The sequence below is a fragment of the Callithrix jacchus genome, chromosome 16, assembly GCF_049354715.1.
Source record: "Callithrix jacchus isolate 240 chromosome 16, calJac240_pri, whole genome shotgun sequence".
Taxonomy (NCBI): Eukaryota; Metazoa; Chordata; class Mammalia; order Primates; family Cebidae; genus Callithrix; species Callithrix jacchus.
Window position 1 is genome coordinate 52,651,419 of NC_133517.1, and position 16,528 is coordinate 52,667,946.

Below are 16,528 nucleotides of genomic sequence, written 5' to 3' on the forward strand. Positions count from 1 at the left end.
CCCAGGATGTACTCATAATGTGTACATTTATTGGCATATTGCAATAAATGTATATAATAGGTACAATATGTACATTTACTCTGATGTACATACGTGTGCACAATACACATGTAGAGAAAATGTACATAATCTGTAAAACAGGTACCTTTATATTTATGTAATGTGTACACAATATGTGGGTACATAATGTGTACAATATGTACATTTCTTAAAATATCAGTAATATATATAATCACAATAACATATACAATCACAATAATATATATATAATGAATATCACAATAAAAGTACATATTGTACACATTAGGTACCTACGTATTGTGTACATATTACATATATATTTATTGTGATAACACTATATGTACACGTGTACAAATATGTGCCCACTATGTAAATTCTGTACACATGTAGAAATAGGTGAAAACTATACACCTATGCACAGCACGCTAGCCCACAGCCCCCACCAGAGGGCCCGTAGTGGCCCCCAGGCCCACGCTGGTTGCTTAGAAAGCCCCTGGCTAAAGGGCTGTGCCCACGGCTCCCACCAGAGGGCCTGTAGCAGCCCCCAGGCCCACTCTGGCTGCTTAGGGACCCCCTGGCTAAAGGGCTGTGCCCACAGCCTCCACCAGAGGGCCCATAGCAGTCCCCAGGCCTACCCTGGCTGCTTAGGGACCCCGTCTATGGGACTGTGCCCACAGCCCCTAACCCAAACCCTAACCTGACCCTGATTCTGTCCCTGACCCAGCCCCAGACCCTGACCCTGACCGTGACCATGACGGTGACCCTAACCCTAACCCTAACCTTAACGCTAACCCTGCTTTACAAGGGCTTCTGAAAAAAAGCACTCCACACAGAAAGGAACCACCAGCATCAGTCATCCCAAAAACTTACCAAAAGGTATAGAGTATCTCCATAATGAAGAATCTATATCAACCAATGGGCAAAATAGCCAGCTAGCATTAACTGACAATATTAAACTCACAAATATCAATATTAATCCTAAATTTAAATGGATTAAATGCCCCAATCAAAGACACAGACACGCAAACTGAATAAAAAGTCAAAACACATGGGCACTCTGTATCCAGATCCATCTCATAAGCAAGGACACACAAAGACTCAAAACAAAAGGTTGGAGGAAGACTCACCAATCAAATGGAGAGAGAGAGAAATAAAAAAACAGGAGTTGTAACTTTTGTGACAAAATAGACTTTAATAGTAACAAAGACTAAAAGAAACAAGGCAGGAAATTATATAATGGTAAAAGGATCAATGCAACAGGAGTCAATGATCATAAATATATATGCACCCAATATAGGAACACCCAGATACATAAGACAAGTTTTCACTGACTTATAAAGAGACTTGGACTACTCCACAATAATAGCAGGAGACTCTGACACATTGTTAATATTTGAAGGATCAATGAGAAAGAAAATTAACAGAGACATTTATGATTTGAACTCAGACCTGGAACAAGTAAACTCAGTGAATATTTATAGAATTCTTCACCCCAGGTCCACAGAACATACATTTTTCTCAGTATCACATTACACCTATTTTGAAAGTGACCACATAATTGGAAGTAAATCACCCTTCAGCATTTGCATAGCATTTCATTTCACAGACTTAAATGAAATATTGTTAGCTGTTTGTTATTTTCTTCCTTTATTCCTTCCTGTCTCTGCTGTTAAGTACAATTATCGGCATAAAAGAAAAAAACCCTAACCCTAACCCCAACCCTGACCCTAACCAACACAGGAACCCAGCAAATCGCAGTTCCACAAGCTTCCAGGAGATGATGGGGACCCTGTCCAGTTGCCCCTTACTGCTGCTGTGTCACTATCTGGAAAGCTGGGAGAACATATCCCATCCACTTTCACAAAATACTGTGGACCCCAGCAAGCCAAATAGTGACACTCAGTCCCCTTGCTCCCCTCTTGCAAAGATGGCTCAGAGCCCCTTCAATAATACAGAAGAGACCCTGGCATGCCTTTACTGGCTGCTGCTGTCCATTCCAAGGAACTATGGCATCCCAGGAACCTGCTCTGCAATGCTATCTGCCATTACCCATATCCAGAAGATGGCAGTGACCCAGACAATCTGACCTGTACAGTGGCTGTGGTACCAAATTGAAGAAGACAGTAGGGAATCCCAAATGATCTTCTAGGCCTTAACAGAGACATCAGCATGTTGTCCCATTTCCACCTCCCCACATACAGATGCTGTGGACCCAGGAAAGCCATGCCATAATGCTGTTGCGTCCCACTTCCAGGAAAGGTAGGGACTCTCCCATGCCCTCTACACTGCCAGAACTCTCCTCAGGAGTCACCAGGAGCCCCTGCAAACCTGCCATTTTAATACACCCATCTGACAAGAGACAACACAAACACTGGCAAGACATGCTCTACAGAACGTGTAACTACCACTGCACCAAGGAACAGGGAGATGTCACATTGCTCCCCCAGCATCTCTGAGGTCATTCTATTCTAGAATATGGTCCAGCCCTATAGGGTTGTGAGCCCCTCCCTGCTGGTGCAGAGATAAGAAACTAGAAATAAAAGATACAGACACAGAGATACAGAAGACAGTCTGGACTCAGGGGTCCACTGCCAACCAAAGTGTGGAGAATTGCAGTGGCACCAAGTGCCTGGACACTGACTTTTATTGAGTACTAAGCAGTGAGCAGAAAAGGTAGGGTGAGGTAATGGTGGTCGGTGATAGGGTCAGGTAAATCATGTGTCTTGAACACAGGGGGCCCAGGACTTTCAAGTAGCTGAGTCAACAAAAGGTAATGTGTCAGCACTCTCTGCAATTTTGTTAGAGATGTCAAGGACATTAATTCTTATCTTCTGAGAAAAAGAGAAACCAGGTACAGAAGGAAGGCATGAGAATAAACATGGGAAGTGACTACTGAAGCATCACCTCAGTTCCATGCTTCATAACCCAACAGTCATTAAAATTAAAGGTTATATTGAGTATATATCTTTATGATTGTAAGTAAATATAAGCTTCTATATGATTATATAAAGGAATAGCTATATGCCTACGTTTCTAATTCTTTTCTAAATCAATATTTATATGGGAACAGGCTGAGGCTTCAGACCCTTGCAACGGCATTTGCAGGGTTCCCCTCAATGTTCTAGGATCCAGCATAATCACCAATACCACTGCTACTGTCTTCCTGGAAATGGCTGTGACCCAAGTAAGCAAAATCCACAGCAACGCAGCTTTAAGCAGATGGCCAGACCTTGCCAAGGTACCAGCCTATATAAACCCACCTGTCTGGAGAGACAGCAAGGCTCCAGTAAACCTAGCCCCACCAACAATGTCAATTTTTTTGTTTTGAGACAGGGTCTTACTCTATCACCCAGGCTGGAGTGAAGTGGTGCCATCTTGGCATACAGACTTGACCTCCCAGATTCTGGTGAGACACCCACCTCAGCCTCTCAAGTAGCTGGAACTACAGGTACATGCCACCACATCCATCTAATTTTCGTGTTTTTTAGAGAGACAAGGTTTCACCACGTTGCCCAGGTTGCTCTTGGAGGACTCAAGTGATATGCTCACCTCAGCTTCACAAAGTACTCTTGATTATAGGCATAAGACACCATGCCTACCCCCAACTTGATTTCTCTTTTGGATACAGGGTCTCACTGTCACACAGGTTGGAGAGCAGTGGCATGATCTCAACTCAATGCAACGTCCATCTCCCGGGTTCAAGCAATTCTTTTTTTTTTTTTTGAGACGGAGTTTCGCTCTTGTTACCCAGGCTGGAGTGCAATGGCGCAGTCTCGGCTCACCGCAGTCTCCGCCTCCTGGGTTCAGGCAATTCTCCTGCCTCAGCCTCCTGAGTAGCTGGGATTACAGGCACGCGCCACCATGCCCAGCTAATTTTTTGTAATTTTTAGTAGACGGGGTTTCACCATGTTGACCAGGATGGTCTCGATCTGTTGACCTCGTGATCCACCCGCCTCGGCCTCCCAAAGTGCTGGGATTACAGGCTTGAGCCACCGCGCCCGGCCTCAAGCAATTCTTAAGCTTCAACCTCCCAAGTAGCCGGGATTACAGGTGTACATTACCACACCCAACTACTTTTTGTAATAATAGTAGAGATGGAGTTTCACCATGTTGGCCAAGCTGGTCTCAAACTCCTAGCCTCAGGTGATCTGCCCACCTTGGCCTCCCAAAGTGCTGGGATTCCAAGCGTCAACTACTGCGCCCAGCCCCCAGTAAGATTTCTTAGAGACAGTTATTGAGCAATCAGTCACTGCTGCCCAGCCACTTTCCAGGTGAACATGATGACTCTAACCCCCATTATCAAATTTAACCCAAAAAATAACCCTAATTCTAAACTTAGCCTTCACCAGCCCTGGCTCTACTTACCTGTGTTCCACCTCCCCATCCACCCAAACTGAATTCCAATGGTTACAGAGACACAAAACACGTGGGCAATGTCATTTTATACAACCCGGGACTCCATAGGCCAATCACATCTGTCCCAGGCAAGGACCTGCTCAACAGCTCTTATCAAGAGGATCTAGAATACTTAGTAGCATAATCTATAGGAAACCCCAACCCCCAAGCCAGGCTCCAGGATGAAAATTGGTATCATAAAAGCAGAGTCAGGGACATCAGGCAGAGGCTGCTGTCTCTGGACCAGTCAAGCTAAGGAACAACAGGTGTCATAGCTCAATGTGAAGTGCCATCAGCACTTAGTTCAGTTCATGGGACAATTAGACTTGTCAGGGACTGTGGACAACCCCCCATCTGGGCAACAAGGAAGGAGAGCTGAGTAGATACCTGGCACAATTAGTGCCTGAAGAATATTACTCAGTTATTTCCTTTATATAATCCTTTATATATAACCACACGTTAGTTTATAGAATTAGTGCCTGAAGAATATCTTACTAGTTATTTCCCTATATATATACATATATATCTTAGTTCATAGTCGGAGGAATGCCTAGAGCAGACACAGTACAGAGCATGAATTAAGGGTTAAGCAGCTATACATAAGCATATCTTGCTTATAGTCAGAGGAATGTCTAGAGCAGACATAGTGCAGTAAATCATTTAAGGGAAAAACAGTTACACCAGGACAAGAATCTGGCCCAGGCAGCAGCATTCAGTATTGTAAAGATAGCCACTGTATGGCAGGCTTGGGGTAAGAGCCTCTCCTCCTGAAAAAGGAGTTATAGTACCTTGCGTCCAGTTATTATGGAAGGCTGCCCTCAGACAGGCAATCCCACGAGCCTCAGAGGGCTTAAAACCCCTCCAGTATAATCACACCTTGGTGACTATATAACTTGTCAGCTCTCTAGCTCCTGTGTTGATTCAGATCATCCTCCTATAGAAATCACTGGAATCTGCCAGTAGGTGGCTGTGGACCTTGTCAGCTACTGCTGCTCAAAGCATCCTCCTACAGAATCCCTTAGAAGCAGCCTACCCCTAGAGATACTGCACATTGCACACCCCTGCTGCGCATTGCCCACCTCCTAGGCCTAGGTGACCTAATTGGGGTGGACCCCTTGTTTATTGCTCATGTGATTGCCTTGACCCTATCACTGTCCTTAAGATGACCTCATTACCCTTCCCGTCTGTTACCCAATACAGACATTCCTGGACGTTCGGGTCTCATCTGACTCAGCTCATAGGTGGCGTGGTGTGGCGCTCCCCCCACCACCCCACAGCCCAGCTGTCTTTTCCAGTCCTTCTGTGTCCTGTCTCTTTATTTCTTGGATCCTGCACCTCAGCACAACAATAGGGGACACCCCACAACCCTGTAGGGCTATGGCCCTACAAGAGACCAGTGAGCCCAGGACCTGAAGACCTCTGTCCTGGGGCTGCTAAGCTGTCCAGACAGTATATGACTTGGGGGGACATGTTCCTTGGGTGAATTCTCTTGTTCAGGAGGAGCAAATGATGTCAAACCCATGAAAAACACATGGACATAGAGTTGGTAAATGTATCAAACATAGTGAACAAAATAGACAAAACATTTTCAGCTTTTGAAGAAAAACTTGCAAGCTGCAAAATTATCTTGTAAAGCAACCAGGAAGAGTAATTTAAAATCCTCTGTGAGGAAGCGGCTCTGCTCTAAGAATGCTTAAAGAAGAGTTAAAGAAAACCCAAGGTTGCCAAAAAATCCGCTTGTTAACTTGAGGTCATGGGATTTAAATAACATATTAGAAAGAAAGATCTCTGCACACATTACAAAATAATATGGGGAAGTATGAACAAGCTTCCAAGAGAAATGAGACCTGATGACAACCATGGGGAGTACAGAGAAGCCCTCAGCTGAGCACTGCCAGGTTAAGAAGGGGTTTGAGATTAGAGGTGATGGAGGGATTATAGTAGAAGGCAAACAATGCTGTTAGTGACAAACAGCTCTGCAAGCTGAGTCTGTATCTATAACCCCAAACCCTAACCTTCACCTAATTTCTAACCCTTAGACCATCATTCCTAACACCTAATCTCTAACACTAACCACACCACTGACCCAAAACTAACTCTAACCCAATCCTCTCACCCTAAAACCTCACCTTCACCTCTAACCCTTACTCTATCCCCTAAGACTCACCCTAAACCCCCCATTACTCTCTAATTCTCTCCATCACCCTCACCCCAACCCCAAACTGATCCTCAAGTCAAACTGGGACCCTTAGGCTGGATAGACCAGCAATAGGTTGTTTGAACAGGGCCCAGTAGAAAATTCCTGGAGAAGCACAGAGACACCAGCAAAGGAAAAAAGGAAAGACCTTCCCTAGCATCTCCTTTACTCAGGCACTCCAAACTTATGGAAAAGATCTGAGGGCAAAGGGTCAACCACCAATGGGGGATGTGGGAAGGACAAGGAGGTGATGATAAGATCTAAAAGATAAGGGCTATCCTAGTCCAATCATCCAAAGTCCCTACGGGACAGTTAATTTATTGACTCGTTCCAATATGGAAAACTAAACATCAGATCCATGGGGCATCTCATGAGAGACAGGAGTATTAGATTTAGTAAAAGGGTGTTTAGGTGAAATGTAAATAAAAGTGTTTTGATAGCACATAACAAGACAGGGCTGCGTAGCAGGATAAAGACCAGGTCTGAACTGTAAAGTGAACCAGGCTTCTGTTTCCTTGCAATGCAGAGTTCCAAAACCCCTTACCTGAACCTCTGGATCTGGGTTGTAACTCAAGGAATCTTTTTGAGATCAGACATTTATTTCCTATGCACAGCAAAGTGGCTGTCCATGATTTTAATAAACAATGATTCTCAGTAGAAAAACAGACACTCAAGAGGGTCATTTTGACACTTTATATCTGCATAGTGACCATGGAGGAAATCTGTTTCCTGAACCTGGTACCTCAGCCTGATGAATGATAGGGCATAGAGCCACGTTCTCACACAAAGCTGATGTTTACTTTCCCAGAAGCCAGTTATGCTAAGATCTGGAGGAAGAGTCATCCAGGCAAAAGTAAGTGCAAGGTTGAAGACCTTGAGGCAGGATTAAACTCAGTTGCCTGAGGAGCACAGGGGGACCATATCAGAGACGCAATCAGGGGAGTAAACACATGCAGGCCTAGGTAGGGCCTTGTACATCAGCCTTCATACTGTATTCTAGGTACAGGGAAGTCATGGATCAGGAGAATGTGATCCACCACACATCAAGAGTCAGTCTGGCTAACACAGCAGGCAAGGTAAGAAAAGTCGTAAGTAGAATGAGCAGTAGTGAAGATAAAGAAAATGTGAAATATTTGAGATTTATTTTGAAGACAGAGCTGATATGCCTGCTAAAGTACTCAAAGTATATAGGGCTTGAAAGACAGCAATCAAGGATGACACAGGCTTCCTGCCATATCAACTAGATGGGAAGTTGTGCCATTCACTGAAAAGCAGAAGCCAAAGGGAAACTGGAGCCCAATCAAATGTTTTGAACATATCAAGTTTGGAGGTGGTACAGGCAAGATGGCTGTTTAAGAAGAGCTCAGGATTGCAGCTCCCAGTGAAAGCACAGAGGGTGAGTAGACACCACATTTCCAGACAAATCTTTATTGCTCACAGAGCAGGAGATTCCCGGGGGAGGAGACCCTGGGTCACCAGCGTGGCTGTTTTGGCCAGCGCGGCTATTTTGGCCAGCGCAGCTGTTTTGCCAGCGCCCCTGCGTGGCAGTTCTCCATACAAAATACACTGGTCTGGTTACCCTTTTAAGCTGGCAATTGGAGCTCTGGGAAGGCAGATTCGCCCATTCATCTGATTAAACAAGGACTGAAACAGGGAGCCAGGCCAGGAGATTCCCGGGGCAAAAAAGCACCATGAATCTCAGCACCATGGTTTCAGCTGGTGCAGTGGATTTCTGAATGGGAAATCACACAAATCCCAGTGCCTTTTCAGCAGGCGACTGGAACACTTGGGAGAAAGTCAACTGTTCAACTTAAAAACAAAAGGCTCTGAGGCAGTCAGCCAGGTGATCAGGTTTGGTGGGTCCCACCTCTACAAAAAAAAAAAACAAACAGCAATTGAAAACGCTCAGGGTTGAAAGTTTCCCAGCAAGCACAGCTAAACCTGGGACAGTCCAGCTCTGTGGGGAAGGGGCGTCCACCATTACAGAGGCACTCCACTCCTACAGAGATAAGTCCACCATTGCTGAGGCAGCCTGCTGTTGCTGAGGCAATCTGCCCTAACAGACAGAGTCCACCATTACAGAGGTGAACCACCATTGCCAAGGCAGTTCTAACCACACTCATATAAACAGGACTGCAGGGAAGTTCATGCAGCAGCAGGGTGGAGCCCACAGCAGCTCAGCAAAGCCTCTGTGGGCAGGCAGTGACTAGGCTGCCTCCTTGCTGGGCAGGGCAACCCTGAAAAAAAAGGCAGCAGCACAACGGAAAATCATAAATAAAGCCCTAACTCCCCAGGACAGAGCACCTGGGAAAAAAGAAAAGGGGTTTCTGAGTTCTGCTGAAGCAGACTTAAACATACCGCCTAGGAGCTCTGAATTAATAATGGAGCTCACAGCTCAGCACTTGAGCTCCTATAAAGGACTGTCTCCTCAAGCAGCTCCGTGACCCCCGTATATTCAAAGAGTCACCTCACAAACAACGGATCAGACTGACATTTGGCGGGTATCTTTCTGGGACAAAGATATAAGAAAAAGAAGAAACTGGTAGCAACCCTTACTGTTCTGCAGCTACTGCAGGTGATCCCCAGGCAAGCAGGGCCAGGAGTGGACCTCAGCAGTCCTACAGCAGAGGGGCCTGATTGGTAGAAGGAAAACTAAGAAACAGAAATAATATCATCATCAACAAACTGGACGTCCACTCAGAGACCCAATCTGAAAATAAGCAACTACAAAGACAATGGGTGGATAAATGCACAAAGATGGGAAGAAACCAGCCCAAAAAGGAGGAAAACATCTGAAACCAGAACACCTCTCCTCCTACAAGGGATCACAACTCCTCACCAGCAAGGAAACAAGGCTGGATGGAGAATAAGTGTGATGAAATGACAGAATCAGACTTCAGAAGGTGGGTAATGAGAAACCTCTGTGAGCTAAAAGAACATGTTCTAACCCAATGCAAAGAAACCAAGAACTTTGAAAAAAGATTTGATGAAATAATAACAAGAATGGACCACTTAGAGAGGAATTTAAGTGAATTGATGGAGCTGAAAAACACAACATGAGAACTTCGTGAAGCATGCACAAGTTTCAACAGCCAAATTGACCAAGCAGAAGAAAGGATATCAGAGGTTGAAGATCAACTCAATGAAATAAAATGAGAAGGCAAGATGAGAGAAAAAAGGGTAAAAAGAAATGAACAAAGTCTCCAAGAAATATAGGACTATGTGAAAAGACCTAACCTACATTTGATAGGTGTACCTGAATGTGATGGAGAGAATGAATCCAAGCTGGAAAATACTCCTCAGAATATCATCCAGAAAAACATCCCCAACCTAGCAGGGCAGGACAATACTCAAGTCCAGGAAATACAGAGAACACCACAAAGATATGCCTCAAGAAGAGCAACACCAAGGCACATAATCGTCAGACTCACCAAGGTTGAAATGAAGGAGAAAATGCTAAGGGCAGCCAGAGAGAAAGGTCAGGTTAACCACAAAGGGAAGCCCATCAGATTCACAGCAGATCTCTCAGCAGAAACCCTACAAGCCAGAAGAGACTAAGGGCCAATATTCAACATCCTTAAAGAAAAGAACTTTCAACCCAGAATTTCATATCCAGCCAAACTAAGCTTCATAAGTGAAGAAAAAATAAAATCCTTTGCGAACAAGCAAGTACTCAGAGATTTCATCACCACCAGGCCTGCTTTATAAGAGCTCCTGAAAGAGGCACTACACATAGAAAGCAACAACCAGTACCAGCCATTCCAAAATCACACTAAATGCTAAAGAGCATCAACATAATGAAGAATCTGCATCAACTAATGGGCAAAACAGCCAGCTAGCATCAAAATGGCAGTATCAAATTCACACATAACAATATTAACCCTAAATGTAAATGGACTAAATGCACCAATCAAAAGACACAGACTGGCAAATTGGATAAAAATCCAAAACCCATCGGTGTGCTGTATTCAGGAAACCCATCTCACATGCAAGGATACACAAAGGCTGAAAAAAAAAGGGATGGAGAAACATTTACCAAGCAAATGGAGAGAAAAAAAAAAAACAGGAGTTGCAATTCTTGTCTCTGATAAAATAGACTTTAAAGGAACAAAGATCAAAAGAAACAAAGGAGGACATTACATAATGGTAAAAGGATCGATGCAACAAGAAGAGCTAACCATCCTAAATATATATGGACCCAATACAGGAGCACCCAATATATAAGGCAAGTTCTTAATGACTTACAAAAGGACTTAGACTCCCACACAATAATAGTGGGAGACTTTAACTCTCCATTATCAATATTAGACAGATCAACCAGACAGAAAATTAACAAGGATATCCAGGACTTGAACTCAGACCTGGAACAAGCAAACCTGATAAACATTTACAGAACTCTCCACCCCAAATCCACAGAATATACATTCTTCTCAGCACCACATCACACCTACTCTAAAATTGACCACATAATTGGAAGTAAAGCACTCCTCAGCAAATGCAAAACATAACAAACAGTCTCTCAGACCACAGTGCAATCAAGTTAGAACTCAGAATTCAGAAACTAACTCAGAACCGCAAAGCTTCTTGAAAACTGAACAACTGGCTCTTGAATGTTGACTGGATAAACAATGAAATGAAGGCAGAAATAAAGTTCTTTGAAACCAATGAGAACAAAGACACAATGTACCAGAATCTCTGGGACACATTTAATGCAGTCTCTAGAGAAAAACATATAGCAATAAGTGCTCACATGAGGAGAGTGAAGAGATCCAAAATTGACACCCTATCATCAAAATTGAAAGAGCTAGAGGAGCAAGATCAAAAAAACTCAAAACCCAGCAGAAGACAAGCAATAACTAAGATCAGAGCAGAACTGAAGGAGACAGAGACACAAAAAACCCTTCAATAAATCCAGGAGCTGGTTTTTTGAAAAGATCAACAAAATAGACCACTAGCCAGAGTAATAAAAAAGAAAAGAGAGAATAACCAAATAGATGCAATAAAAAACTATAAAGGGGATATCACCACAGATTCCACAGAAATTCAAACCATCATCAGAGAATATTACAACAACTATATGCACATGAACTAGTAAACCTGGAAGAAATGGTTAAATTCCTGGACACTTGCCTCCTCCCAAGCCTAAACCAGGAAGAAGCCAAAACCCTGAACAGACCAATAACAAGATGTGAAGTTGAGGCAGCAATTAAAAGCTTACCACACAAAAAAAACCCAGGTCCAGATGGGTTCACAGCCGAATTCTACCAGAAACACACTGTTACCATTCCTTCTGAAACTATGCCAAATAATCCAAAAAGAGGAAATCCTTCCCAAATCATTTTATGAGACCAACATCACCCTGATACCAAAACCCAGCAGAGACTCAACAAGAAAACTTCAGGCCAATATCCATGATGAACGTAGATGCAAAAATCTTCAATAAAATACTGGCAAACTGATTGCAACAGCACATCAAAAAGCTTATCCACCGTGATCAAGTAGGATTCATCCCAGGGATGCAAGGCTGGTTCAACATACGCAAGTCTATAAACGTAATTCACCACATACACAGAACCAAAGACAAAAACCACATGATTACCTCAATTGATGCAGAGAAGGCCTTTGACAAAATTCAATAGCCCTTTATGCTAAAAACCCTCAATAAACTAGATATTGATGGAACATATCTCAAAATAATAAAAGCTATTTATGACAAATCAACAGCCAATATCATACTGAATGGGCAAAAAACTGGAAGCATTCCCTTTGAAATATGGCACTAGACAAGGATGCCTTCTCTCACCACTCCTATTCAATATACTACTGGAAGTTCCAGCCAAGCGATCAGGCAAGAAAAAGAAATAAAGGGTATTCAAACAGGAAAGGAAGAAGCCAAACTGTCTCTATTTGCAGATAACATAATTGTATATCTAGAAGACCCCATCGTCTCAGCCCAAAATCTCCTGAAATTGATAAACAACTTCAGCAAAATCTCCGGATACAAAATCAATGTGCAAAAATCACAAGCATTCCTATACACAATAACAGACTTCAAGAGAGCCAAATCAAGAACGAACTGCCATTCACAATTGCTACAAAGAGAATAAAATACCGAGGAATACAACTAACAAGGAATGTAAAGGACCTCTTCAAGGAGAACTACAAACCACTGCTCAACGAAATAAGAGAGGACATACACAGATGAAGAAACATTCCATGTTCATGATTAGGAAGAATCAATATTGTGAAAATGGCCATACTGCCCCAAGTAATTTACAGATTCAATGCTATCCCTATCAAGCTACCAATGACCTTCTTCACAGAACTGGAAAAAACCACCTTAAACTTCATAAGGAACCAAAAGAGAGCCTGCATAGCCAAGTCAATTCTAAGCAAAAAGAACAAAGCGGGAGGCATCACACTACTGGACTTCAAACTATACTCCAAGGCTACAGTAATCAAAACAGCATGGTACTGGTACCAAAACAGAGTTATAGACCAATGGAACAGAACAGAGGCCTCAGAGCCAACACAACATATCTACAACCATCCGATCTTTGACAAACCTGACAAAAACAAGCAATGGGGAAAGAATTCCCTGTTTAATAAATGGTGTTGGGAAAACTGGCTAGTCATGTGCAGAAAGCAGAAAACTGGACCCCTTCCTGACACCTTACACTAAAATTAACTCCAGATGGATTAAAGACTTAAACATAAGACCTAACATCATAAAAACCCTAGAAGAAAATCTAGGCAAAACCATTAAGGACATAGGAGTAGGCAAGGACTTCATTACCAAAACACCAAAAGCATTGGCAGCAAAAGCCAAAATAGACAAATGGGACCTAATCAAACTCCACAGCTTCTGCACCACAAAAGATACAGCCATTAGAGTGAATCAGCAACCAACAGAATGGGAAAAAATTTTTGCAGTCTACCCATCTGACAAAGGGCTGATATCAAGAATTTACAAAGAACTCAAACAGATTTACAGGAAAAAACAAACAAGCCCATTCAAAAGTGGGCAAAGGATATGAACAGACACTTTACAAAAGAAGACATACATAAGGCCAACAAACATATGAAAAAATGCTCATCATCCCTGGTCATTAGAGAAATGCAAACGAAAACTACCTTGAGATACCATCTCATGCCAGTTAAAATGGCAATCATCAAAAAATCTGCAGACGACAGATGCTGAAGAGGATGTGAAGAAATAGGAACACTTTTACACTGCTGGTGGGAGTGTAAATTAGTTCAACCATTGTGAAAGACAGTGTGGTGATTCCTCAAGGACCTCAAAATAGAAATTCCATTTGACCCAGCAATCCCATTACTGGATATATATCCAAAGGAATATAAATAGTTCTACCGCAAGGACATATGCACACGAATGTTCATGGCAGCACTGTTTACAATAGCAAAGACCTGGAACCATCCCAAATGCCCATCGATGATAGACTGGACAGGGAAATGTGGTACATATACACCATGAAGTACTATGCAGCAATCAAAAATGATGAGTTTGTGTCCTTTGTAGAGACATGGATGAACCTGGAGACCATCATTCTCAGCAAACTGACACAAGAACAGAAAATCAAATACCGCATGTCCTCACTCCTAGACGGGTGTTGAACAATGAGAACACATGAACACAGGGAGGGGAGCACTACACACTGGGGTCTGTTAGGGGGAATAGGGGAGGGACAGCGGAGGGTGGAGAGTTGGGGAGAGATAGCATGGGGAGAAATGCCAGATATAGGTGAAGGGGAGGAAGGCAGCAAATTACACTGCCACGTGTGTACCTATGCAACTAGCATGTTCTTCACATGTACCCCAAAACCTAAAATGCAATTAAAAAAATATATCAAGTTTGAAATGCCTATGAAATACCCCAGTGAAAATGTTTAGTAGGCAGTTGGGGTCCAGGTCTGGAAATTGAGTTTGGGAGACACCAGCAAATACTGAGCCACCAATAAGGATTAGGTTACCTGGAGATTCACAATTCCACGGAACAGAGGACCTGAGACTGACATGGCCAACATTTAGACAAGAAGTCCACTGAGGCTCAATCCAGGTCTCAGGCCAGAATTGTTAAGGCAAGAAGCTCCTTGCTCCTAAGAACAGAGCCTGGCCTGGTGGGGGCCATGCTGGTTCCCTGAGGATGACACCTGGTCAGGAATGAAGGCAACATGGACAAAGGACCCAGGTGGGAGCCTGGACCCAGAGATACTAGACCCCTGCATCTTCTGTACTTCCTCTAACACAGGTGGTCTTTCACTCCTTACCCAATTTTACCAAAAACAGAGATTAAGACAATGTGACATAACAGCATAAAGCATTAAACCACGTAACAGGGATTCCCTCCAAAAGTGAAAACCACTGTATGATTAAATAGATTCCCAACTAATCTTTGTGACCAACAGCCACTTAATCTAATTCTAAAGACTGAGTACAATATTCTTTCTACAATACATTGAACACTCATTTCAATTTATTGTATATTTTCTAACTGCACCTCTCTCTCTCTTCTGGAAGAGGGAACATTTCATCAGAAAACAAATGGGGTCTTGTGCCTGTCTGATGGTCTCACACCTGCAAAACAGCTCCAAATCCTTGGACCAGGCAGGGAAAGACCAACCCCAGGGTTCTCTGCGAACAGAAGTACTGGAAAGACTCTGCACTCAAGACAAATCCCTACATCACACCAAGGGAGGGGGACTGTTCCAACTTGGGGGAGAAGCTAAAAGAAATTGAACCTAAACTCTTCATCAGGCAGAGCAGTTTCCAGAGTGGCTTCGGCTCTCCCTAAAGGGCGAGGCCTGCAGACCCTTTGGCTCTTCTTTCTAGTGGCTTCATCTACAGGATGCACTTGGGCTGAATAAGCAGCTGTCAGGGGGAGAGAAGCAAAGTATGTCAGGACTGAATAATAACAGCTAACATTATCTGTACAGTATGTTTGCCCATACAATTCCAACCACTTTGCATAAATTAATGGATTAATTCCTCAAATTTGTAAGGTTGATATTACCATCACCCCCCATTTAGAGAGATTCAGTAGTTTACAAAATGTGTTAGTGCTACTATGTGACAGACCCTAGTTCATATGGCTCCAGGAATTGCACTCAAAGCGTTATGGGATACGACTTCATGGCCAGTAGAGAAAGGCACAACACAAAGACATGAGGCAGCTTTCCCCAACCCAGGAGCAAGACCAACACAGGACCAAGCTCTTTCCCCCTCCTCCCAGGACCTCCCCACTGCCTCCCAGGTTCAGTCCTGCGAAGAGGAGAAAGAGAGGTCTATGCTTTATCTCTCCCTGCTTTCTCAGCCTTCCCTGAGCCCATCTCCTTCCCCCACCAGCCTTGTTGCTCTGGGCCTTCTTCCTTTCACTCCCCAGATACTTCCTCCTTAAATTAAGACTTCTGAATCAACCAGTTGCTAGCTCCTCACCACCTCTGAGAGCCCGCAGGGCCTCACGCCATTCGGCTTCCATCTGAGCCCTGTAGTCTCCAAACAAGGAGTGCATCAGCAGCCTCTTCTGGGGCAGGGGAGTTCTTTTGCTGCGCAGGGCTCGGATTGCTCCAATAGCCTGCTCTTCTGCGAATAAAAATAAAGGACTAGTTAACATCTCTATACTGAGCTCCTACCACCCCACCGCAAAGGCAACAACTCCATCCCCTGCCAGCACCTGCAGGGCAGGCAGTACCAATATTCACATCCCCTAACTCTACAGAAGGGTCCCTTACTCTGTTTCAGAGTGGCTTTCTGCCTCTTGAGGCCCAGCTCCAGCTGCTCCACACACCAAGCCAATTCCTGGGCCAACTGCTGTGCCTGTGATGGATTGGGGGAAGTGGCTGTGAGAGGGCCCTGGGACACCAGAGCCCCTGGCCCCATCCCATCCCCCTCCCCGCC

The 16,528-nt window shown here is 43.8% G+C and overlaps 1 protein-coding gene across 11 annotated transcripts in view; it reads right to left on the reverse strand.

Moving 5' to 3' along the window:
* The window catches only part of C16H8orf33 (chromosome 16 C8orf33 homolog), a 29,415-nt gene that overhangs the window by 12,371 nt on the left and 516 nt on the right, over nucleotides 1-16,528 (reverse strand). For 3 of the 11 annotated variants that reach the window (XR_013527954.1, XR_013527956.1, XM_078352880.1), the window contains exons 3-5: nucleotides 16,363-16,447; nucleotides 16,070-16,213; nucleotides 15,373-15,502 (exon numbers count right to left, since the gene is read on the reverse strand). Coding sequence is in view for 5 of the 11 variants with exons in the window: in XM_078352880.1 (XP_078209006.1) it covers nucleotides 15,373-15,502; nucleotides 16,070-16,213; nucleotides 16,363-16,447 (359 nt within the window). In the remaining 6 variants the exon portion in view is untranslated. Of the gene's footprint in view, nucleotides 1-1,193; nucleotides 15,503-16,066; nucleotides 16,214-16,362; nucleotides 16,448-16,528 lie in introns of those variants that run through there. The other 8 variants (XR_013527953.1, XR_013527955.1, XM_035276927.3 and 5 more) reach the window with 5 other exon arrangements.